This window comes from Stigmatopora argus, chromosome 8 (genome assembly GCF_051989625.1).
Source record: "Stigmatopora argus isolate UIUO_Sarg chromosome 8, RoL_Sarg_1.0, whole genome shotgun sequence".
NCBI classification, from domain to species: domain Eukaryota; kingdom Metazoa; phylum Chordata; class Actinopteri; order Syngnathiformes; family Syngnathidae; genus Stigmatopora; species Stigmatopora argus.
Genome location: NC_135394.1, coordinates 9,971,372 through 9,997,454, shown reverse-complemented (window position 1 = coordinate 9,997,454; position 26,083 = coordinate 9,971,372). Strand labels below are relative to the sequence as shown.

Genomic DNA, 26,083 nt, shown 5'->3' with positions numbered 1-26,083 from the left:
AAGCGTTGTAAAGGAATGATTTGAGGCAACATTTAATTTTGTGACAAGAAAAAATTGATAATTTGCAACTGGAAATGCATTTACATGTGTAAAAATTTGCGTGTGCACATACATGTACACACTAACGTTTATAAATTGCAAACATCATTGGTTGTTAGTGTCATCGTCATCTTTTTCGTTGTTACAAAACCAAATCGATGGCAGCGAGGACTGGTGGCACAACTCAAAGCACACAGTGTTGCAATATTGTGCCAACAAACAAGTTGTGATGCTGTCACTCTTTGCACTTGTTCACCTTGACCAAATTACAATGTTGTTTGATTAGGGTTATAAGAAATAATCCTCCTAAAATGTAATTTCATCATTCAGTCATTTATAATTAGTTTATTCACATGACTTGCTATGATTCTTTTTTTATTTATTTTTCAAAATGGACCATCAATGACAGTAAAAATGAACACTCAATGCCAGCCACCCCGGATTAAATGTGTTTAATGTCTAACTTGCAATAGCAATGAACTTTTCTTATGTTTTTGTAAAATAAAAAATGATTATTGAAAATAAAATACAACTTATGTTCAAACTTTGCGTTTTCATATATTTTAATTGAATTATTTTAGGAAAACTTGCTATTTTAAGAACATTAATACAGTACTGCATATAATATTAGTGTTTCAGTGTTTTTATTATACACATATAACAATAAAATCTGCCTTTTACGAGGAGCGCTGATTACGCTTATTTTGAAAGTCGTACGTGGCTCTCCGCGTATTTCCGCTAGCCGGAGTAAACTAAATGGCGAATGCTCGGTAGAATGTCCGATTTTGTGGTAATTCGTCATACTTTTATAGTCATTTAACGACACATACGATTGAACATTTCGACATCGGACGGAAATAAAAGTCGTCACACTTTGGTACGTGACATTTGAGATCCGTTGATCAATTTTCGGTCAATTACCGTAAAGGCCTAGGCAGAGGCGCATTCATAATAAACTGATGCCCGAGCGGTCAGTCCCGTGGCTTCATGCCAATGTTGAGAAGTTTCTCCAAGGGATGGTCAACTCTGCGTCCGAGTGACAACAATCGGGAAAGATGGTGCGATACTCGAACCGTGCCACGTCCCGTTCCAGCCGAGAAAGGACCAAATCCTCCCCCCGACACGTCGCCGTGCTCGGGCTGACATTTTGCCTGCTTCTGCTGTCCTCTGCGGCCGAGGCCGGGCTATACACGACGTCCGATCAGATTGTTACCATCTCCCTGGACAATTACAAGTCCGTTTTAGTCAACTCGAGCTCGGCTATTGTGGTGGAGTTCTACGCGTCGTGGTGTGGACACTGCATCGCCTTCTCGCCGGTCTATAAACGCCTGGCGAGAGACATTAAGGGTGAGTCACCACAACTAGCAACTGGACAAATAATGGCAGATCTTGTATTTTTATTTTTAACTTTGTTTTATGTTATTGGATCTCGCTGTATGCTATAGTATATGAAGATGAGTTCACTATTTGTTTGACAATATATCGACGTGTCGATCTATCGCGATACTCGGCATCAAATAGATGATCGATATCGTTGTCCAATTCTTTTTGAAGTGAAGGATGTCCTGTCAATGCCAGGCAATGAGTTAAATATTTTGTATTTATTTATGGGAATGTGGCACTGAAATATTCCCAGTCTGTGAGGAAGACAAAAGTTTTTGGCAGATCATATTTTTGATTGATTTCCTGGCGCAAGTATCAAAATTAGTTTTATTGTCAAATTGTCAGTCAATAGGTACCGTGATCCTAGTATTGGAAGTTGTAAGTATCAGGAGGTATTCTGTGTTATTTTCTAGATTATTTATCTCATTTTCCTCACCAACAGTTTGTTTTTTAGGAATTTCTAAAACTTTAATTAACCTTATGTTTTTGTCCATCAAAGCAAAAAATAATTAATAAACAAAGAGACTGTTTCCCAAGGTACACTGCCTGTATGTGGGTATAAATGACTTCACAATATGGCTGCACCCACAAGTGGTGCCATTGTTTTAACTTTTTTTCTCATTAACAAACGTCTTAAGAAATCTGCAATTTATGTATTTCTATACCTAGAGCAACCATCTTAATTAGGAATGTTTTATACTGTGTTGTATTACTCTTTTAAATGGCTCCTACTCATCATAGTTGTTCAACAAGCAACTGCGTATGCTAAAATCCTGTTTGCGGAATGTTCTATTTTTCAGAGTGGAAGCCCGCTATTGACTTGGCAGCCATTGACTGTGCTGATGACGATAATAGGAGGGTCTGCACAAACTTTAGCATCACCGGATATCCAACATTGAAGGTACTTGATGTTCCCTACAAGTCACTAGTGCCACTTAAGTGTTTTTATTTTACAGGTTTTTAAGGGGCTTGAACTCTTTAAGTGAAAATTTTAAGTTGTGCACATATTGTTTGCATCCTATCCTTGTTGTTATGCTACAAATATGAACTGACACAAGTTGGAAAACATTTCTGTGATGTCATTGCCTTTCTCACCATACTGCGATCGCGATACTGTAATCCTTTTGTGATCCAGTCAACTACTCGGGAACCCTCAAGGCACACCCAAATTGTCGCATACATACATACGCACACACACACCCACTAATTTACTTCACACTTGTCTCCCTTCACTCGCAAAAGTACTTTTGTTGGTGTGAAATGCAGGCCACAAACCTATTTTTTATATAGATAATTTGATTTGCTAATGTGAGAGAGGGTCCTGCTGTTTGCTAGTAAATGTGACTAGAACAAAGGATTCCTTCTTTCTACTTCACAATCAAGCTTAAACATCTGCAAGTCATTTTAGCCAGTGTGGATTGGATCAAAGCAGGCAGACGGGGATGGCTGTATGCCAACCAAACTTTACACCACGTCGCTTTGCTTCTCTCATGGCCGTGTGAGGACTGTGCCCATTTGATCCTCAGCTTTCAGTGTAACTCAACTTTGGTTCCATCTCACAGTTCTTCCATGCCTACGGACGGAAGGATTCCACTGGACGGCGTTTTAAAGGTATCAAATCATGCCTTGAGATACACCTGCACAAGTGAAAAGCACCCTTACTATGGGGTTACTTCTCAGTTGTGGCTTAAATATTAACATCTTAATCTTTGGGACTGGTTTGGCATTGCCTCAAAACAAATTTTAGTGTCAAATATTTGGTTTTCCCGTTGACCTTCAGGTGTTTTCCATGACATGCAAGCTCTCCGTCATGAAATCATCGAGCGAATGGAAAAACAAGACCCATGGCCTCCAGCCTGCCCCCCACTTGAGCCCACCAGGTAGACAAAAAGCACACAATTTCAAATTGTCTAGTACACAGGCGTCAAAGTGGCGGCCCGTGGTCCAAATCTGGGCCGCCGCGTCATTTTGTGCCGACCGAGAAAGTAAATCATGAGTGCCAACTTTCTGTGTTAGGATCAAATTCAAATAAAGATTCTAGATATATATTATATTTCCTGATATTCCCCTTTTTAAGTCAATAATTGCAATTATTTAATCCATTTTTTTCCTTTTGTCTATTTAGTTAAAAAAGCATTTAGTCAAATCTAAAAATTCATATATAAAAAAAATCTGATTTCCACTTTAATATTGAACATATTTCCAAAAATATTTTGTTTCCCTTTGAAATGAAAAACTAATTATTAAAATATATTTTTCCTTACTAAGAAAATAAAATGCTCAAACAAACATTTTTTAGGTCTATAAAAAAACTTTATATTTAGGGATTTTGATGCAGTTTTTTTAATCCGATTTAAATAGAAAAAAATATATCTAAATATTATTTCAAAAATGGCCCGCCCCACATGAAATCGAGTTGACGTTAATGCGGCCCGTGAACCAACCCGAGTTTGACACCCTTGATCTAGTATAACTTCAACAAAAAAAAACCTAATGAAAAACTGGGTATGATTGGTACTCGATTAAATTATAATTGGAGGCGTTAATGTGAAATGTTTTAGCAAAAATTGGTTGAAAAAGATAGTTTTTCAGCATTGTGTCATTATCTTCAGCAATCTCTTGTCTTTTCAAATATAAATTGTTATGGAAACTAAGTCCATGTTTAGTCTCGTCAAATAAACCTTTAATTGTTGACGCTATACCAATATTTACAAGAATTTAGAGTAGTAAATGTCGACCTCATGCTTGTTAAAAAATCTTGCGGGAGCCTTCAGGCAGCTTTTTTTTTTTACACACATCACAGTGACGGGCAGATTGTAATGCTGATGCTTTGGAGAAGAAAAAAAAACAGGAAATTAAATTTTGTAACATTTGTCACCCACAGTTTTTCTTCCTCTATTTTACATTGGGGAAAAAGTGCTTCGCTTTTTTAATGATACATGTAAAAAAAGCACACACGGGGCTAAAATAAAGTCACTTTTGTTTGAAAGCATGTTAGAATGTTTCTTCACGATCAAACTCCAACTTGTTCCAGCCAAGCTGAAATCGACATCTTCTTGGAGACGAACAACGTTCGTCACCTGGCCCTGATCTTTGAGAATGTTAGCTCCTACGTTGGCAGAGAGGTACCCGCACCCGTCGCTCCATCAATGCCGTCTACATTCGAAAATCTTTGCCTGCCACACATTCTTCAAGTGCTGAATGTTCCCTTCTTCCCAGGTGATTTTGGATTTGTTGCAATTTGAGAACATTGCGGTCAGAAGGGTCCTGAGCACTGACGATGACCTCGTAGCCAAATTGGGGGTGACTGAATTCCCTTCATGTTACCTTTATTATCGTGGAGGCAACTACACAAGATTAAAAGTGTGAGTATTTCTACAACACCTTTATCCGTTAGATCTTGAAATATTCACATATTAATTGCCACAAATGATCGATGATTAATATTTGTTCTGTGTGAAAGAATTTCCTACAGGTTTATAGCAATGCATGATGGTAGTGAAGCCCACCTGCGGGTCATTACCTATTTGAATTCATAACTTGTGTTCTTTCTACATTTGTGGCCTTGAATATCAACATGAAAATTCCCAACCTAATTTCAGCGACTCTAGTGTAATCTCCCAAATTTAATGACTTTGGAATTTTTTTTAAATAATAAGATGCTGATGAAGGAAGATCACTTTGCTTACAACCTCATTTATCCAAATGCCAAGGTCACACAGCACAGTTTTAGGTCATTCCCAAACACGATTTATGGAGTGATGCCACTTTCAGCACTAATCGATCGGACAGCGACCGCTAAAAAACTGTTATGAAGGATTGTCATGTAAAGGCGGCTGTTTCAGCTCATAAATCTTCACACGAGGAATGCGGTGCATGGCAACCTTCCAGCCACAACTTCCTTTTTGCAACTCGACATTCATTATAATCAGAAGCCAATAAATTGACAATTGGCAAACAAGTGACTAGCAGTGGATTTAAATGGTTGCTGATAGGCAAAATAGTGTTTTGGCTAACCTTTACAATTACAAGCTGGATCCAGTTTATATGCTGGAAAGTAAAGTGGCGAGAACATTTTACAGTACAAAATGAAATGAAAGATAGAATAGTTCAAAAACTATAACTTGGAGAATGTGGAAAAAACTTATCGTATAGTGTTTTGTTAACGATGTCATATGATCGAGGGCATCCTTACCACAAACGCGTATGACCCTGAAAACACGCACCTACATCGATTATCAAACCCGATGTCGCTTATATAATCGTGTTTACCGAATTTAAAAAAAGCGGCCCTCGGAAAATACAATTTTGGCACCCTTAGTCTTACACTTTTTAAATATTCACTGACTAAACATAGACAAACACTAACACATTGAGAAATGACAAAAACATTACGACTAATAAGTGTTTTCACCATCGTGCGAAACTAAAATAGCTACCAAAAGCAACACTGTACGTATATTGTAGTATATCACCTCCAATACACAGGTGCATTCCCACGCCTCTTGAAATTGTTTAGCACAAAACAAGTACGCATCCTCATTAGCCGAACCCTATGCATGAGACTACTTTTAAACATCTGGCCCCTTAATGGGATCAGAGCATCAAAATTGCTCCCATTATTCACCATCATAAAGCGGCGCCGATCGTTCCTCACCTCGCAAATCCATCTGCCGCTTGTGCCTCTTTGTCTGGCGCTTTCAATAACTTGGCATGCAAAAGAGGACTCTTTTTAGTTGACAAATGCAAAGAGGAAATGATTTATTGCCGATGTATTTATTCCCCCTCCTCTGTTCGACCCCCCTCATCTCCATCACTGTACAAGAGGAGGGGAGGTTTTAATTTCTTGCATGAAAACAATGCCATTGCGTTTCTGGCTTCACCTGCACAGCGGCAGATGGCATCCCATCATCGCTTGAATGTCTGATTGATCCTGGGAGAGACGCGCTTGTGTGCGCGCACGTCTGAGAAGGCGCACGCACATCCGTCATGCTTGCAATGTGCACGGCTCCCAGGTGAATGCGTACCCTGCCCCGGCCTACGCTGACACCGGCCCACGGGGATGAGTGGATAAATGGCTCATCTCTCCCCCACATGCGCAACACTCCCACCAGGCCCGCAGGTGTAATTGAGTCCCGGGCTGGTGTGAGGGAACGCCAGCCTCCTTTTAGCGTCCATCCGCCTTATTACCATCCCTTCGCAGTTTTACGACGCTCCGTCTTCTCTCCATCCCGCACGAGAGGAGAAAGTCAATGAGGATGCAGGAAGGAGAATCCGGCGAGCCAGCGCGGTAATGCCGAGGCGCTTTAGCTTCATAATCGATGATCTCTCCCGGGCCGCGCGATAACCTGGCACCATCTACCCCGCCGGCGTAAATGTTTTCCAGTAAGTGTGTAAAATATACGGCCAGGAAAAGCGCAAGAGGCCATAAAGCATTTTTATAACGCGAGACTAGAAAACAAAAAGAGTGCAATGCATTTTGTTTAACAATTCCTGCTTGGCAAATAAGCTCTGCGTTGCCAAATGTGTTGATTGTAAATGTCTCGGGCCTTCTGAGTTTCACGCTTTATGGCCAGTAAGCGGCTCGATGACGTCTTTCTTTCAAGTGGCTTTGTTCGACGTCATGGTTAACAGTGGTGGAGGGTACCAAATTAATATCCGTATTGGCCCGAATACATATTGCATTGAAATAAGAGTGAAAAAGCCTCCATGTTTCCGGGTGTAAGCTTTACAATCTGGATTCTACTACCGTATTTGTCTTTGACTAACCTTTTTTTTCTGCAGGCTTTGTTTTTCTTGTTTTAATTAGAATCTAATTAGTGTTCAAAAGTGGCTAACCAAGCCCACAAAATTCAAATTAGGAAACTTGTATGGTAGCATTTTTGGTAAATCAACTTGTGGGTGAGGTCCCATCTATTTTGAATAGGATGACTGCTAGCAATCTCATTTTTTTGACACTAGTAGAGTGCAACGCTGCCATTCTGTTTGATAGCAGAACATCTTGACTTAAAAACTTTCCCTGTCTCGTTCTACAGCAACATTGAGGCCCGAACGTTCTACTCCTACGCCCTTCAGGCGCTTCCAGGTGTGGCGCGTTCAGGGAAATCTGCACTCGCCACCATAGACAATTCAAGCAAATCCATAGAGGAGCTCTGGAAACCTTTCAACAGGCATGAACCAGCAACTAAATATTTGCTTTTAAGATCTTTTGCTATGTCCTGAATTACGTGTTTAATCTACGTACAGATCCAGGGTGTACATGGCTGACTTGGAGTCAACCCTTCACTACTCGTTGCGGGTGGAGCTGGCCGCTCATCCTGTCTTCACAGGAAAGGCGCTAACTTCTCTCCGGAAGTACATCTCGGTGTTGGCAAAGGTAGGGCAAGTTCAATTACAAATTCATTCTTTTTTATTATTTGCAATAATTGAACTGAGAGGGCTGGCAGCGATATTTCGCTGCCAGCCGGCCAATCAAAATAGATTGGACGTCTAGTGCTGTCAATGGCAGAATGAATGAGGGGCAAATTATAGTGTACTTTTTATTTTATTTTAATTTATTTATTTTTAATTTAAAAGGGAGATAAAATTAATATGAAAAATACAATACTGATTGTTAATTAGGAAAATTAACTTAAAATTAAGAAATATTATTGGTGACCATCACCAGTGTATCCTTTTTTAAATGTTATTTAAATATCCATTTTGTTTTTAATAACTTTTCATTTAATTATAAATGTATTCATTCATTAAAAATAGTCAACCAAAAAATTTACTACAATAATGATTACAAAAACGATATAATTTTTTTACTTAATGATATTTATGGGGTATACTTTTTATTTAAAAAAAAAAATCTGCCCTATAAAGCGGTAAATATTGCAAGTTGAAAAGTGTTTTTATTGTCAACTGTCTGTGAAGGCCTTTGGAATTAGAACACATGAATATACTTCAATATAATCTATAAATAATGGCAAGACCTAGTTTCAGGAACAAACCTGGAGTAAAATGGTGCACATTTACAGTATGAACTGCATTTTCTTTTTATTTCTTTATTTTTCTGCCTGTTTGCGGGTCTAGAACATGCTTTATGCATACTGATACTGTAGTTAAATCAGGTCACCACTAGATGGAGAATGAGACGGCAAAATGTTACAAACTAGACCCTTTTGGAGCACAGATCACTGTTATAACGACCACTATGGAGCTGCATGAGAAAATACTGCTCAAAAGAATATTCAAAACAATACAACACAGTGAAAATGAGCAACCTGAATTTGGAGTGGCGTGAGCAGCAGAAACCTCAATTTTTTTTTCCATTTCAGTTCTTCGGAAGAAATATCTTCGCAATATGCCCCCTCCCCCCAAAAAATCAATATATTGTTTTAAAAAGGTGTCACAGTTTAATATAGGAACCAACAGGTTGCTACTGAAAAATTTCCACGACAATGCATTACAAATCATATTGAATCGTGAGGTCCCATGAGGTTCCCAATTCTGATCCCTAAATCTTTCTACCCACGTCCATCCGATGTTTAGATTCATATACATCCCTAGCGCTTTTCTGCAAAAGCAGCTCTACCAAGCGTGTCCCAAAACTGAATTTTAAGCAACAACGGTTTACCGTTCAATAACAAGACTACAATGATCTTGAGATACTCTTAATAGGGATATTGTGAGATCTTAAGTATTTGTATAGATGATAAAACAAATGTTATTTTGACCTTCATCAAGGGAATGAAAAGAGGAGGCTCAGAGCCTCTCATGGCTATTGTTGACCCTCTTGATTTCTGCCTCCCTGGGGTATTGAAGCCGAGCCGCCGCCCACATGCTTTGCATTGATGTGGTCTCATTAGTATGAAAACCTCTGGTATACCCCGACGCATGTCTACAACTGCCCACAAATATTTCGCTTGCAGTTACCCATATATTTTTTTAATCCTCTTCCCCTTTTGCTTTTCCCCCTCTGCCCACAACACTCTTCTTACCTCCTCGAAGTGTGCCAGCCGGCCAGGCAAACATGTTGTGATGATGAGATCTGACCCGCTACCCTCGCCCCTATTGGCCACGCACCGGGGCTGTCTCACTGCCACCAATCTCCCTGATTATATTTTCCCTCTCCAGGGAGGCCTTGTAGCAAGCTGCCGCGAGCCGCCGTGCGTGTGTGCGACCGCTCGGGCCACGCGCCGTGGCCTCCCATTAGCTCCCGTTTGTTTAGTCAATAGCAGCGAGTCCCAGTGGTATTTTTAGCCCGCCAACCCCCTCCCCAAACAGTGCGGCCCAGCCGCCGGTCAGGGCTTTGTGCGGCTAAGCCGTCTGTCACGGTCGCCACTTGTGAGGGCTCTTGTTGACGTTTGACTGAGCGCTCTCACGACAAAGACAATCCATTCATCCAGTTAGCTTGTTAGGCGCAGTTAATGGAAGGCAAGCGGGGTGCTGGTTCTGATCAGGCTCAAGAAACCGGGAGGCAAATGCATTACTGGCAGCTTCCACGTGGACTTGGTGTAAATTTAATTAATTGACTCCTTAAGTGAAGGCCGCATATTTTTTGCATTTAGGTGGCATTTGTTGGTGAAGGAATGTCCTCTCGGATGAATGAATCAATATGTAAAAAAATGTGACACCTGGGCTTTTTTGTGAGTCATGTGATTAGATTAAAAGTGACTCATGGTTCTCATCATCGCGAGCTGGTGACTGACGTTCTGATTTGAGCCACTTTATTTTTCCCTTTGTTAACCGTTTTATAAGGCATTCATTGGTTGCCGTTGATGCTGCAAGATCATTCGCTGCCAGCCTCTCCCAGTCAAAATCGATTGGACGTCCAATGCTGTAAATGACACTGAAAAATGGGCATTTGAAGCCAGTCCTCCCAGTTTGTATGAATTAAGCGTTGATCATTGTCAATGGCAGACAATAAGTTTAATATAATGAAATAGATTTGATTAAAAAAAATAGAATGTCAGTGGGGGCAATATCCAGTGTATTTTTTTGTTATTCATTTTAATTGTATTAATTTTGCTTTTAATGTTTTATCCATTTACAATATATCTATAACATACTATTAGAGTGTAGTCCTTTTTTAAATTCTACTTGTCATAATGTTTTTTGTTTGTTTCTTTTTTAGTTACTACCATTTATTTAGGCTGGCTTCCTTAATAAAAAGAAAAACAGATCATCTAAACATTTAATCCTGAAGGTCTAAAACAAATACTTAAATTCCCTAAAGCAGATTTTTTTGGGGGGCATAAATTATGACTGTAAATAAATCTGTTTGGTAAGCAAAGCTTCAAAAAGAAAACATAATAACAAATCACATGTATGTGTCAAAGGGGAAACAAATCAGGAATTTTTTTTGGGGGGGGCTGATGTTTTTCTGTTAGTACAGATTACTGTATTATTATGCTATTGTAAAGACTGTTTAGATGTGTTACTGTTTTGTATTAATCTCTCCTTTTCCAAGGATTCTCTGCAACATTTGTCACTCATCATCAAACCTTTTATTTCATTTCCATCTAAGCATGTTCACATTAGCTTGCTCTTCCTATTCATACACGCTCATAATAATATTTGACTAGATTTACTGTCTTGTCGGACTGAAGCCGGATTTATGAATCCTTTCTACACGTATATAAGGATTAAAAAAAGTCGATCTTGCGATGCATGAGAGCATTAGAGGGAGGTTTTTAGGGATTACACCACCAACTTGTTTTTCTTGAAAGAAGCCCGCAGGGGCAACAAATAAAGGGAGGCAGGGAATCTAAAACAAGCTTCTGTCCCAGCCTAAACATTGAAATGATGCGCTTTTATTGGAATCCTAACATAGCCTAAAAGTAAAGTGGAAAATGTCCAAACTGTTTTTCAGAAGATCAGAAATGTGTGGAGACAAAGGAATACACATTTGGGGGAAAGGCAAAGCATTACATGTATATTTCTTTAGTTTGAACCTGAAGATATATTGTTTTGTTAGAGGATAAAATCTCTTAGTGGTCCAAAAAACTCAAATTCATTGTTCGAAGAAAAAAAAATCTAAATGTGTATATACTTTCACTTAAAAAAACAAAATTTGACACAAACCTCCATTTCCAAAGGCCCCATTCATTTTGTATGGCACATTCAACACCCATTTTAAAAAAAATTCCCACAAGGACACATAAAAAAACAGAATCCACCCCAGATCAACAGAAAATAGCCTGACCATCTTCTCGTCTAAATTTGAAGTGGGACAATTGATTTAGGCATGGACGTTGATCTTCAACTTTTAAATGATATTTGGACATCTGACTGGAATTTGTACAAGCAACAATTTCCCTCTAAATCCACCGCCTTTTTATACCTATCAGTGATGAGTAAATCACATGGCCCTTAGGGGTCAGCAGCATGTCCCATTGGAACACTGAGAGCTTCTGATGCAATCACCCCCAGAACAGAGACATGAATAATGTTGCTTTGGTGATGCTTTGCTAAGCCCATTACTGGCAAACACCTGCCTCTTCTCTTCTGCTTAAATTCATATGACTGTTTAATGAGCTTTTCTGACTGGCTGTTATTCAGACGTCCGATCCACACCTAAACCCATTAGGTCACTTTCCCAGTAGCGGACACGGGGACCACAAGGTCCCTTTGTTTGTCCCTCAGACACCCCGACAAGAGCCTTTAGTGCATGGTGATGTCATTTATACGATTTTTGACAAAACAGCATCTATTAGAAAATATTGACCAACAGAGATTTACAATCTTTCGTTCTTTTTTTGCTGCCGTTCGGAACTTGGGCGGCCTCCCGAACATTCCAATATCTTGAATTTGTTTCGTACGTATAAAACTGTCAACAAGGACAAAATGCAGCACCCTAAGCAGCCTGCGAGGGTTAAGTTAAGTGGTGTGACTTCCAGCTCCTGTTAAAGCGTGATGAATTGAAGCATGAGATTGTCGCCATATGCAGGTGCACTTAGGTGAACAGATGGCAGCGACAAATAAAAAGGAGTACATTTTTGGATGACGTTTTCTAAATCTCCTTTGAGACTCGTAGCTGGATCGGTTTGCCGTTGGCAAGCTCTCCCGCTAGTAACTCGGATTTAAAAATACCTGGACTATGTATATGAGAAGGAAGATTTGAAGCATTTAAGGCAGAGCTTTCCATGGAAACATTCTATTGAAAAGCTTGTAAAGTGTTTATTTGTGAGCTCCATACTGTAAACTATGTCAAGGTTAATTGTGAGGACAGGAAGCACATTTCGCAGACGGTTTTAGTCGAAAGTCAGTCTTTTGTTCACGTCTTAAATGCAAAGACGCACGGGCACTTTGCATTTAGTCTGTCATCGCCGTTCTCAGACGTCCATCAGCTGCATTTCCTCCTCGCCGTGTTCTCATTTTTGCTAGTTACTATATCAAGTTTCCTTCACAGGGTGTCACCATGGTAGCGATGGTTTAAAAAGGCCTAAACACACTTTATTTGGAAGGACTGGCCCCTCCTAGCATGCTTGTTTGGTGGTTCGAAGTGCGGGAAATAGAACAGCCTTGAAGAGAAAATTCTTCCAGAAGGTGCTGGGATTTAAAAACACAGGCACCATAACTCAAGCGCTGCTCATAAATGTTGGGAACAACATTGTCAGGGATTTTTTGGCAACTATTAATCAAGTGATTACATTGCTGATTCAGTGCAATTTGTGTGCATCAGTATTGCTCTGGAAAGATGAGAGAGTTGAGTATTCAAATTCAGATGGTGTAGCAGTTTGTTATTTATACTACAAAATTACTAAATCTTGTGAATGTTTCTGACTTGAAGCTTCATTGTTAATTTATTCTTAATCTAAGAGATTTCAAATTTGAAGTCATTGGCAACATTGATAATAATTGGCAACTGGAAGGTGCCATTGACCATGAAAGACATCTAATCTGTTTGAATTGGGTGTGGCAAGTGATGAATTGGTGACCTGCTAGAACAAAATGTTTATAATATTGTGGTATCACTATTAAAGGGACAGCCAGTACCTAGTACATATAAATGACCTTCATGTAAGATTCAGTTAAGTAGGAGTAACCGTCCTTTATGGTTTTGGAAATCATGGTAATCTTAGAATACTGATAACGGAGAAAAATAATAAAAATGACGTCGCTTGCAGGTGTTGCTATTTTGTGACTTTAGTTCTAACCACACAGATACATATACTGATAGACTGGAGCACAATTTCACGTGATAATGGCTATCAATGACATCATGAAGAAGGGCGGGCAATCTGGCATACTCACATTTGATTGGCATTGATAAAATGTCTGCCTGCCCACCGTGTCGGACTACCACTTTCTAAAGACACTGACTTTTATTTATGTTCAGTTCATTAAGCAAGAATAATTCCATTGCTCTCCCTATTTGTACCTTAACAAAATTTCTCATTGATAAAAAATTCTATCTACTCTGCTGAGATATTTGAACATTCTTGACATTGTGATCATATTTACTGTGAGTGCGTTCCATTTCATGTGAAATGTTGTGGATTTACAAAAGGCAATTCAAGGTCATGTTGTTATTTAGTATTTTGTGCACTTTGCTGTATAAATCTTGAAACTGACACTCATGTTGGAGGTGGCTCAGAGTCTTGTCAATGTGACCTCCCCATTTACTAGAAGATCTCTTGACCCTGCCTGTCTTGGAGTAAATAAACAACGGGCAAATTTTGCAAAAGCCCAGTCATTTATTTAAAAGAGCTTACTATGAAATACTGTGTTCTGTCTTTTGCAGTACTTCCCAGGCCGCCCCATACTGATGAACCTGTTGAAGTCCCTCAGTTCCTGGTTAGACGACCAAACTGGTGACGAAGTTTCATATCAAGCGCTCAGCGAGATCCTGGAAAACTCTGTACAGGTCAGTTTTGACTGAAACCGTTAAACCGTCACACCATAGTCTTTCCTTTCCTCCCGCTTGGATTTCTATTGCTATGTATTATTGTGGTTGCAGATGTCAATCCAGTGGGACTATCTTGCAATTCTAATTTGGCTTTTCAATATGTAGAGGCTTTTGTCTAGGGCTATCCTCCAGTTTACACTCCCCTCGCTAATTGAAAGAGTCACTTACTTGGATCATTAGCTTTTAGCAAGCCCGATCAATGGATCAATGAATCGATGAGAAGGTATGAATTGACTTCACTTCTGAGGAAATGGACTTTGCGCACGCCCAAAATCTTTACTATTGACATGTGAGTAACCCTGTCAATCACTGCTGCGAAGGCAATTGAAGGCGGCGAGAAAAACGACTTTGTGTCAGAGGGAATATGTTGTCGTATTCAGTGGCGGCCCGCGGTTAGATATCCGGACTGCCCACGTTCATTAGCGCGGGGGCTGAGCCATTAACCTGAGATTGACTTCTCATTGATCAAGAAAACTACACAGAGCAGCTTTCATTAAGTTGGTTTGGAGATGCGATAACTGAAAAGCAAAACGGCAGTTTTACTTCACTTGGAATTCCTCTTGTGGTGTTTTCTTCCCTCACAGGCTCCAGATGCCGCCTTGCCCGAGGGGGTGAGGTGGGTAAGTTGTCAGGGGTCACAACCTCACCTCAGACGTTACCCTTGTGGCATGTGGACTCTTTTCCACATGCTCACCATCCAGGCTAAGAAGTTTGGCGGCTCAGGTGGGCACAATTTTCATTTGCTTGTTCTTACTAAGGGCCATTTAGAGTTCAGTTCTGGTTGGTTTGGAATATTGTATGTAAATCCAATAATTAGCCTCTTTTTACAATGACCTGTTTTGAGAGCGCACACATACACACACATGCTTTCAAGCGTATAACTCTCTAGTACCAGTTGGACTCATCATTTATGTTCCCCCATTTTTAGTTGCAGCTGCATTGAACCTAATTGTGACTGTGTGAAAAGAGATTATTTTAGATTAGCGGAATATGAGCGGTGAATAAAACAAGGCAGATGAATGGAGGGTCCACTTCTAGCGGGGATGCTAATCTCTCTTTCCTCCACACATATATACGCACACATGCGGGGGTTAATCCCCCGGTTTATGGACCATCACATGACCCGCAGATGGACTGGCCGAAAAGGGGCGTCCATCTGGTTGGTACCCCACAGGCCGGCCATCTCACAGGTTGTACAGTAGTACCCCTGATCAGGACATAAACTTTCTGCATGAATGAACACAGTGAATGCAGTATTCCAGGTGTGGACCCTACAGCCGGTCCTTCCATTGTCCTGACACACACACACACGATCTGTTCGGTTTATCAACCAATGGGGAAGCTAAACCAACAACAAAAGCACATTTCTGCCGGAAAAATATGTGGAGCTCCTGAGATAATAACCTGGCTGTCATTCACACAGAGGGTTAACTTTGTTTAATCTGCAGATTGGATCTAGATTATTCATCTCAATATAGGGTAACCCAGCTCTCAGTGACTCCTGGCCCACTTTAGCGTGGGAATACAAGATCCTACAGCTACAGAAAATGGATGGTAGAACTGATGTACAATAAATCCAAAGATGTTTTTGTCGCACAATTCTATACTATAAACCAAATGTGTAATCTGCGCGCTATATTAACAAAGAACGAATCTCCTTCCAGATCACAAAGAGGTGCTGAACGCGATGACTGGCTACATTAGCAATTTCTTTGGGTGCAGACCATGCGCTGAGCACTTTGAGACCATGGCCAAGCAGAGCCTGGCTGAGGCCACGACCTTCAAGGACTCCATCCTGTGGCTTTGGTCCCGACACAATCGTGTCAACAACAGAATAGCAGGTAGGAGAGCAGCATTGGTTCCTTCACAGACTTTCATGATTACCGCAACAAGTTTGTGGGAAAGATTTGGGCGCCGTCCTCCTCACGCGCTCAGTGGGTCGTGTTAATACGACTAGAGACGGCGCTGGGTGGTAGAAGGACCGATCCTCAGATCAGACACCAGCTGGTGATTCGTCTTAGACCAACCCCCTCCATTCTTTGGTGAATCATCAGTCTCTCTGTACTACCCATTTTCCCCTCCAGTCTTACCTTCCTATCCTCATACATGTTCACTATCGCTTGGCCGTTTTCTTATTTGAGTCTCATCCTGATTTATTTTGCCCCTCCCCTCTTCACTCTCACACTCGTAAACTCTGCCGCTTACTCCGGTTTTTGAGGAACTTGACTTGTGGAAGGTCACTATGTTGATTTCACGTAGAGCTTCCCCATATGAAAAAAATCATTTTGAAAAATAAAACTTCCTGCTAGGCATGCAAACTAAATATTTTAGGTAGGCAACTCAAATGCTCCAGTTCTGGTAACTGTTCCTGAGCATTCCTATTCCAATTCACTTTCAATTCATGTAAAAAGGTTGCAAATTGAAATATCAACCCAAGTGGTTAACTCTGTCGTTGCTGTGGTTGGAGAAAAATGACATATTTACTGAAGTAGTATAGTACAATATGTATCGAATGTTGAGTACAAACTACTACTGACAATGAAGTCCTAATTACAAAGAAAGTTGAATGAAGAATTTTCTCAACATTATTGAGTTTTCAATCAAATCTCCTAAGTATTTTAACATTGTTGTCTTTACAAGTTTCAGTTGTAACTTTTGCCTTCTATAACTATTATTTGAACTTTTACTCTGCCTGTTGCCAATTTTACCTCCCAATCAAACAGACCTGAGCTTCCCCAACTCCGACTGGGTAAAATCCACATTTGTGTCAGCATCCACTCACTCAAGTGCACTGTAAACACTCCTGTTTGACTGTACGACTAAAGTATATTACTCGCAGAAGAGCGCAAACCTCCTCCCCCGTCTTTGTTCCCCCTGATTTTATTAGACCCGGCGCTGTCATTAACAGCCCACTTTGTTAAATGACTATCTTTTGTTTGTGCAGACCGCCCCCCTCTTCTATCACCGGGACAGCTTGTGTCCCGAACAGCGTGGGCCAACGGGACACCCGCCTCTGCGTGTGTCTACTCCCCAGACACTTAAACACTATTCAGATACCCCCCACTCCCACCCCACCCCACACCCAGAGCGCTGCTCACCGCTTCAATCCGTCTTTCCTCTTTTCCTGTGTCTCGAGTAGACCCCCTTCCTCCCCCCTGAGACTCATAACCTCCGCTTGACAAGTGATAGCGCAGCACCTCGGCAGGATGGCTCCCCCAGGAGCCACCTCTCTTCCTACACACGTACATACACAGCAATTCCCAAGGCATTGTGGGACAGCAGGTGGCAAACAGCATGACACTTTGCCTTAGTAGAAGAGTAACTTGTTACCGCTGGGGATCAGAACGGTGAATCAAAAGGAAAGGGAGGCGGCAAAGATGCAATGGTCTGAGGTTTTTCCTGCAGTGAGTGACAGCGCACATTCCGCTCTCTTTAAGGCACGCGACCCCTCCTCCTCCGCGGCACAGCGCCTTTCAGGGGCACCCATGCATGAAAGAGGAGCGATCTGTAAAGCGGCTGAACAATTCATTTAGCTGGCAACAAAGAGGCCCCAGGGCCCCGTGATGCCTCTCGTTGCGGGCCGCATTGAGAGGCGCGACGGCGCCTCGGTCTTGTTGCTGCTTGTCAACAGGCTGAGCGGGAGATTCATTTCTAATGCCGGCCCACCAGGATTGATCATCCATGGTCAAATTAATGGAAAACTTTTTTTTGTGAGTAATCATTTGAGCTGTTCATGCGCAAATTGTTTTATTTTAATTGAATGTTTTTATTACATTCAAATAAAACGGGTCTCAAACTTCCCTTTTGATATCCAGGCATATACAGGGTGACACAAAAACAGTAGCTTTTTAACAATCCAATAACATCAAGAGTGATGGAAGAAGCATACTTTGTTCATTATAAATGAGATCTTTCAACATGCAATTTAAAAGAAAGAAGTAAAATATTCATTTATATAAAATGACATCCTTCAGGTGATATTTACCTGTACAAAGGCATTCTTAAAATCATCCTGAATTCACCATAGTCTCTAAAACGGCAGCGTGTTTACTCTGGTCTCTTGCTCACATCTGCCAATAGGCACTTCCAATAAATATAAATAAAAAATCGATTTAAAGGAATTAAAACATCAACATGATCAATTAAAACAAATTGCTGCATGAAAAAAGAAATAGGACAATTTCAAATAAGTGCTTTGGGAATTTTGTTTAGTTGTTTTGTCTTATACAACTCTTGTGAAATGACTTATCTTAACTTGTGATGAAAGCAAAATCAATTGCAAAGTCAAATTTTATGCACTATAGTTTTTGTTTGCAATTTGTCAAGAAAGCACAAAGGCTCTACACAATATTTTTCTGCGATCATTCACCTCTGGCCCCTCCCAATCAAAATGATGGACATCTATCGCCGTTAAAGCCTCTGTAACCTGTTCATTCACTTTCAACACGCACCATAGGTATTTACACCTGATGAATATGCAAGCGTGAGCACTGATGACACCCTTAACACGGTGGCAATCTCAATATGGTCGCTATGGCTAATGTCACCCTGGCCACAAACCTGCCAAACTGATTAGAATGAGGCAAGCGTGCATGCATGTGCGTGCCCTCTGGTCCACCTGCTGAAATGTGTAAAAGCGGCCCCCCACACACACACCTCTACCACATACCTCAGGCTGCAACACGTCCAGGACAGTGAGAATGAATGTTTCTTTTATGTAAAGCAGCGTATGCAGAGTCCTCACGCACGTGCGTGTGATTGAGATTCACACTGAGCAGCAGAGGGGAAGGCGTGTTGCCGCAGGTGGGGGGACTAAATTGTCGCCGCTGGAAGGTGACAATGTACAGTTTATTACTAGACTTTGTATAATGTGTGTCGGTTTGGTGACTTAAAGTTAGGGATTTCATTCATTTTTATATAGTGGTGAGTATCGTATTTTTGGGGGGACTAGAAGTCACACCAGCCAAAAAAAATACAACAATGAAGAGAAAAAATATGGATATAAGATGCAGTTTTGAGTGGGTATATTTTTTATTTTATCAGAAACCATGAACAAATATAGGTTACATTTATGATAGTAAAATGGAGAACAACAGGTATCTGTTAACATGAATTTTTCAGATTGCTATGGCCTTAAAAAAACAACATAGCAGGCGGATGGTGGACAAAACATAATAATAATTTTAATCTGATCCAAGCACATTTAGACAAATGTATTATAGTATGTATATTCCAGTTGGATGCATACCATCGCATCCTACCTTTGTTTTCTAACCAAATTGTTTATGAAAATGCAAGTACGAATTTCAGTTTTGCTGTCACGGTCAAATTAAAAAAGGTGCTGAAAGATTTTTTTTTGTTTTAATTCATTAGTTGCATACGGCCGTCTGAAGCTTGTCTTCCTCTCATGTTCAATTTAATGATTGGACTTCACTTTCAAAGGGCTGCGGAAGGACCACCAGACAGGTGGTCCGCTCTGCTCCAGTGAGGTCTGCTCCCTCACAAGCGAGTGCGCGTGTGTGGGAGTGGGGAAGCTGTCCACTTTGGTCACATCTATTATCTCAGCACTCCTCCCATAGGGACATCCCCGAAGCCCATTGATCATTCCTAGACACACACATACAAACACACACATACACACACACACTCACCAATATCAATCGGTAGATTACATGCACACGGACACAGACAGGTGATTTACATACACACTCTTAAAAGACCTACATGCACGTATGCATATAGGCCTAAAGATTTATGGTAGCTGTGACAAGATGAAATGGCTTCAACACAGATTGCATCCAGTCCTCAAAGCACTCGTGTCCTCAAATCAAAGCGTGCAACCACTCGCCATGACCTTGTGCTTGTCGCGTTTTTTTTAAATCATAAGAAACGTTAGGCATGATAAATAATGGCTAAAATCTAGTTCTGAGATTTTTTTTGTTTTTGTTTTCTTTTCAGGGGCTTTAAGTGAGGACCCCAGATTTCCAAAGATCCAGTGGCCTCCACCTGACTTGTGTGCCGACTGCCACACGGTGAAGGAGAACGGAGAGCACAAGTGGAATAACAATCAGGTTCTGCTCTTCCTCCAGAACTACTACTCTCCTGAACACATCCTCACAGGTGTGGAAAAAGTGTCGCTGTCTTCATGGAATGTACCTTACTTATGAACAAGGAGAGTTTGTGAAGGCTGTTTGTATTTTGAGTTTGCGAGTGGTAATTTGCTCAAAATTGAAAGTTTCACAATACAGTTGTACTTTGTAACTCAATTTACTTAGACAGGGGATCCGACATATTTATGGGTCATGATGGTCAGCTGTATCAAGTCAATATTCCACATTGAAATATGCTGACATTTAAGTCTGTCTGTTTGTGTCCATGTTTTTAATGTACGTATTCTAAAAAAGAAAAAAAGAAACAAAAAATAACGAGTACAGTTGTAGTAATAGTGGTTGCTCGAAACACAACTTTAACTCTTTGGCTGTGGTCCGTGGTGATAGAAGGCTAATCTATTTTGACTGAAAGGGCAGACAATTATTTGCTCGAGTCGTGTACAAGGGATGTAGGGTGGTGCTGGAGCCTATCCCAGCTAACAACAGGCACCAGGCAGGGAACACCTTGAATTGGTGGCCAGCCAATCGCAGGGCACATGCAGACAGACAACCACAGTTTTTGTTTATTTATTAGGAAACAAAGTAATCTAATATTTTTCAGATTTCTGTAGTTTTTGACCTTTTCTCAAAGTAGGCAGGCTGGATCTGACTCCCGGGCCTTGAGTTTGACACCCGTAGCTTCCCTACTTACTCAAAGTGACTTGTTTTATCTTTTCTTTTTCCCCTTAGACTACCTAGAAGACGAAAGTGTAGTTCTGGCCAAGCAGGAAGAAAAACGTCTCCGCATGCTACAATTAGAGGCTCAGAAGCGCATCGCAAGGGAAGCCTTGGAGAAGGCCAACGCACCTAATCCTGCTCTTGAGGAGGGCGAGGAGGAGGAGGAGGAGGAAGAGGAAGACGACGAAGCCGCCAAACCCATCGGGCCCGACGACGATGGACGACAGATACGGAGGCCGAGCATCGTGGGGATGAAGCCCCGAGAGGTGCGAGAAGACATCGTGGACCTGGACTCCGCCGTCAACCGGAGCTACAAAGCCAAATCTGTGCAAGTGGCCACGTCCAGCCGGGTGAAGCGGCGCACCCTGCAGAGGAACCGGGAGGAACGAGACTCCAAGCTCGGCATGGTGCTCATGGAGCCCAACGTGGCTTCCGACGAGCACGGGGTACCCGACGGGGTCGGTTCGGGCCGCAGAACCCGCTGGATGTCCATGCTAAGCATCGGCTTTTCCAAAACGGATGTCAGCTTGTGCGTCATCCTCTATTTCATGTCGTCCACGTGTCTCATCATCATGTACATCTTCTTTAAAACGCGCCTGCGTCTACGGCGGGGCAAAGTGTCGCTGCCCTGATGACACTACTTCTGCATATGAATGTTTATTTTCAACAGAGTGACAATGAAGGACAACTTTTTTTTAGGGATGTCATGGATATTTTACTGCTGGGATTTAGACATTTTTAATTCCAAAAAACTTCTTTAGTGGTATGAATTGGCTCTCATTGGCTTTTATCGCCATCACTGCCTTTGTTTATTGAGTCTGAAGTTACAAGTGTGAATATTTGTTTGAATCTGAAATCCTGGTCTGTTCTTGAATTACAATTTGATATGCATTTAAATGGAGTTTCTCTTTTTATTCCACAAGTTAGGTGCATACACTCAATTGATGATCCATTTCTCTTCGTAAGGTCACATCTGAGACGATGACATCGCAATGCTGAGTCATCAATGTGAATGCTGTACTCGTGAAGATCCTTTTCATTGAAAGGTGAAGCATCCGACGTCTGGCACTGTTAACTTTTGTGTCTTTTACAGCGTGATTAATTGGTCGTCTGTCGCTTGTGGTCGTTTTGAGAAGTGGTGCAAGAAGCAGACATTCCATGTTGAAATGAGGGAGCAGTAGGAGGTGAGGGGGGTTAAATCATCACAAGGTTGAAGGAAAAAGCCTGTTGCCATCTGCTGTGCAGCACAGGCTAAATCCTAACAATTTCATTGGGATTAAAGCAAGTGAATAATCCAGCTTTCCTTTAGGGGGAGAGATTACCCTTGAGGATTAGCTCCCCGCAGATAATAAACTTTATTAAAACGCAATCGGCTTTTACGGCCCTTCTTCCCCTCGCACACACTTGGAGCTTGACTCCACCGGGACCCCACGGGCGGAACGGAGAGGGGTCGAGCTGGATGAAAAAGCGCGAGGGATGAATGGATGACGCTCTGACGCGCGAGGGATTAACGCGGACGCGTCGGAGGAGTCGCTTGTGATCTTGAGCATTGGTTTCCTGGAACATTGGATTGAAGTCTCATGTTCTCAGTGAAAACGTAAACACGGGCATCTCATTTCCCACTTCTTGGGGGTGAGCAGCATGACGTTTCGGCCTGATGGGAAGATTCACAGGAGTTGGCGGGGGCTTGAATAGCTCAATCATAAATAGAAAAAACGACACCTTCAAAGAAGCGTTGGCTTGCCCTTTAGGTGTCATTGTTGTAGGAAGCCTAACCAGTGCTCATACATTAACTCACAAAAGTCTAGGGGTGTGACTATATATTGATTGCAAAGAGCCAATAAAATTCATTGGAACGTGTGAAATCTTATATTGTGCAATATAGAAAATATTGCACAATGTTTGATAGGGGCCAATATTGTATTTGTGTCCAAAGAACTGATATCATATCGTATCATGAAAGTGGTGATGATTAAATAAATACCTGCATGGATCTGGATCGATATGATAGGGTAAGCAATGAAATCCATTGGAACGCAAGAAATTGGACGCCCTTGAATCAAACAGTGAATTTTATATCGGCACATTCATTGTTGGTTCATCATAAAATTGGTGATTTCACACCGATCTCGACAGATTAAGCAGTGATCCAATTAAATCCATCGAAACGTGCCTTCTCTTGAATGTCGATCTCTCAATTCTACGGAAAATCAAGTCATGTCGCTTTATCATACTGGAAAGCATTGTATAGTGTTTAAATAATCAATCCATCATCCCAAAATGTGTTCATTTACAACCCCTATGATACTATTGAAATGCAAAACATTGGCTAGGAGACCTTCATATCAAAATCAGATCTTAGTGGAATTCCTAGTACGGCATCATTGTCCAAAGAATCTATAATGTATCACATCATCATAAAATTGGTGTTTCGCACCCCTAGTAACGATGGAGTAAGACAGAACCCTGACATCCTCAATTCTCCGGCGAGTAAAAAGAGTCCACGGCTGCCTCGTCGTTAGCAATCATTCGTGTTCAGCTCAACCAGGCTCAAGCGTCAAGGCAGGTAACGTTTAAACAGATTAACAGATCACTCGCAATTGACCAAATTGTGTTTAAGGGCCAACTCTTGATAACGTTAGCTTTGCCAATGTTTACTTGAAATGCATACTACTGAATTCTTTTATTTATCTACATCTATAGAAAAAATATTGTGCCACAAATACAACATTTTTTACTCTACCTCTCCCAATTCAAATGGATAAGACGTCCATATCCGTCCCTAGCGGCCTACGAGTCAAGGATGCTTTCCCCCATATGCAGAAAAAATAATCCAGGGAAGAAAACATGATCTTAACAATGCTGCTAAAAGTTTCCCAAAGTTTTCTTAGCGATACCCCCAACTGAACACTGAAGGGTAAAAATGTCACCTTGCTGGCCTGTTGTTGCCTTCCATAAATTAGAAGATGTAAGCTTTTATAGTGGCTCCTCAGCGCCACCAGCTCGCCCGGCGTGTTTATTACCCCCGCTGCTATTGATATTAGGATGCAGGAGGGAACCTTGATGCATTTTTCTGTCATCTCTCTTTCTGACTTTAATAATACTATAAAGCTTCCCGCTGTGGGCCGAGAAGAGGGAGAGGGGGTGCCAGCTGAATACATTATGAAGAAAAGGAGGTTAATATATTGTATTGGTATATATCACAAGCAAATATAAGCGCCGGGCCGCCTTTGGTTCCAATATTCCGCCTTTAAACGCAAGAGTCAACCGGAGTCACGTCCATCTCATTTTACTGCTCGTCTAGGCGACGTCCGCCCAAGATGTTTTCAACTGGGTCACGCGTCCAACGTGTTCCTCGGCGTTTGTTTTACGCCTGCGTCAAGGATTTTCTATTGACGGTGCTAAACGTGCTCATTTTAATGGCAGTAATCACAATCGTCGTCGTGTTCTAGTAAGCCAGCAACGTTTGTATAGCAATTCACATGCAAGTCACACTAAAATCACAATAAAAACACATTTACAGTGAAAAATAAAACATTGTAAGCCTTCTCTTATTGAATTCACACTTTTAAATAAGCGATGAATGACAAAAAAGGTAATTATTGACAATAATATACCCATTATACAAAAACCATGCTGCTACACCTGGTGGTAAAAAGTCACCCAAGAAAAATATGTGACATTAATGCTACAACCACTAGAATTATTTGTAGTACTACGACTACTGTATATAAACATTACAAGTGAATAGAATAGCCATTTATTATGATAGAACAAATTACACTTGACAACTGGAAATAAATGACTATGAAAAATGTTACATACACTACAATCAAGAGTATAGCAAATGGTACTACTACTCCAGGTATAGTACTACAATGGACATTTCCACTTTGAACTAGGAAAAAAAAAATCAATCATCATAACATTTTATCTAGGAATTAAAATCAATAATCCTACATTTCCATTTTTCTTTTATAGTATGGAAGTAAGCAAGTATATACCGATCATAGTAATAATATCAGGCTACCAGGCCCGTTACTCCAATTGTACACGGTATTAATAATATTCAAGTGAAGCAATTAGCAGTATGGGTGTGTTTTGCATGTGTAAAGCTCGGAGGTGGTCAGCAGGTGATTAACGGGTTGAAAGTGTTTGACAAGTTGGCTGAACTTTGCTGTTATTAGACACCAATCAGCCTATTAACGCCTCATCCGTGCACACACACACACACTACACACTACACACACACACACACAGTATGCCACGTGCAATAGTGTGTAGTACTCAAGGGTCAGGTTCAATCAGGAAATGGGCAAAATATCGTTTGTGACAGTCGGACCAATCTGGGCGACTAATTACCCAAATGGACAGGAGCTGTCAGGAGACAATAACTATCCCCCCTAATACAATTTGCCCCCCAAGTGCAATTTCATTTTCTCCAGCTCGGAGCTTCGCCTGCTCGCCTGTTTTGCTTCTCTCCCTCTCCCCGCTTCGGTTCTACTGCTTTCTGGCTTCTCTCCGGACTTCCGAGTGACATCGCCACCGACCGAGGATGCAGCCGCAAGCAAGCCGACCGAGGCGCTCTTTTTCCGGCTGGGAGACGCAGAGGAGGCGGTCCGACTTGGTAAGACGCGATTCACCCAAAAACGGCCAAAATCGGTGCCTTTTGGTCAATTTTTTTTTGAGGGGGCGAAGTGAATGATGTGTTCGTACATGGGTTTAGGTTTTTTGGGGGGATCGGGGGGGCTGACATATTGTGGTGCGCGTGCGTGCGTGTGTGCGTGCGTCCAGACGTCAATATAGTGAAAGATGAGCTCTAATTAGAGGTGACGGGTCAACAGTGGTGGCAAAAGAAGCAGCTTTATGTGAATTACTGCTTGATCCTTTCGCCGCATGTTTGGGAATTGAGACGAAAACACCTTGATTGCTTCCA

The 26,083-nt window shown here is 41.3% G+C and overlaps 1 protein-coding gene across 1 annotated transcript; it reads left to right on the top strand.

The window, feature by feature from the left end:
• Positions 1–765: 765 nt before the first annotated feature.
• Positions 766–22,044, top strand: qsox1 (quiescin Q6 sulfhydryl oxidase 1). Its single transcript, XM_077607283.1, has 13 exons — positions 766–1,386; positions 2,223–2,323; positions 2,985–3,033; positions 3,203–3,302; positions 4,457–4,547; positions 4,642–4,787; positions 7,458–7,592; positions 7,669–7,798; positions 14,156–14,278; positions 14,905–15,043; positions 15,985–16,161; positions 20,279–20,440; positions 21,160–22,044. Exons 1-13 carry the CDS (start codon positions 1,095–1,097, stop codon positions 21,777–21,779), a joined length of 2,265 nt encoding a protein of 754 aa, XP_077463409.1. The 5' UTR covers positions 766–1,094; the 3' UTR covers positions 21,780–22,044.
• The last annotated feature ends 4,039 nt before the right edge of the window (positions 22,045–26,083 follow it).

Excerpts from the sequence above, each read along its gene's own strand:
- qsox1 (XM_077607283.1), top strand. The coding sequence starts at position 1,095 with ATGGTGCGATACTCGAACCGTGCCACGTCCCGTTCCAGCCGAGAAAGG. Across the intron at positions 1,387-2,222 it reads CCTGGCGAGAGACATTAAGG|AGTGGAAGCCCGCTATTGAC; the intron begins GTGAGTCACCAC and ends TCTATTTTTCAG. Across the intron at positions 20,441-21,159 it reads TCCTGAACACATCCTCACAG|ACTACCTAGAAGACGAAAGT; the intron begins GTGTGGAAAAAG and ends TTTTCCCCTTAG.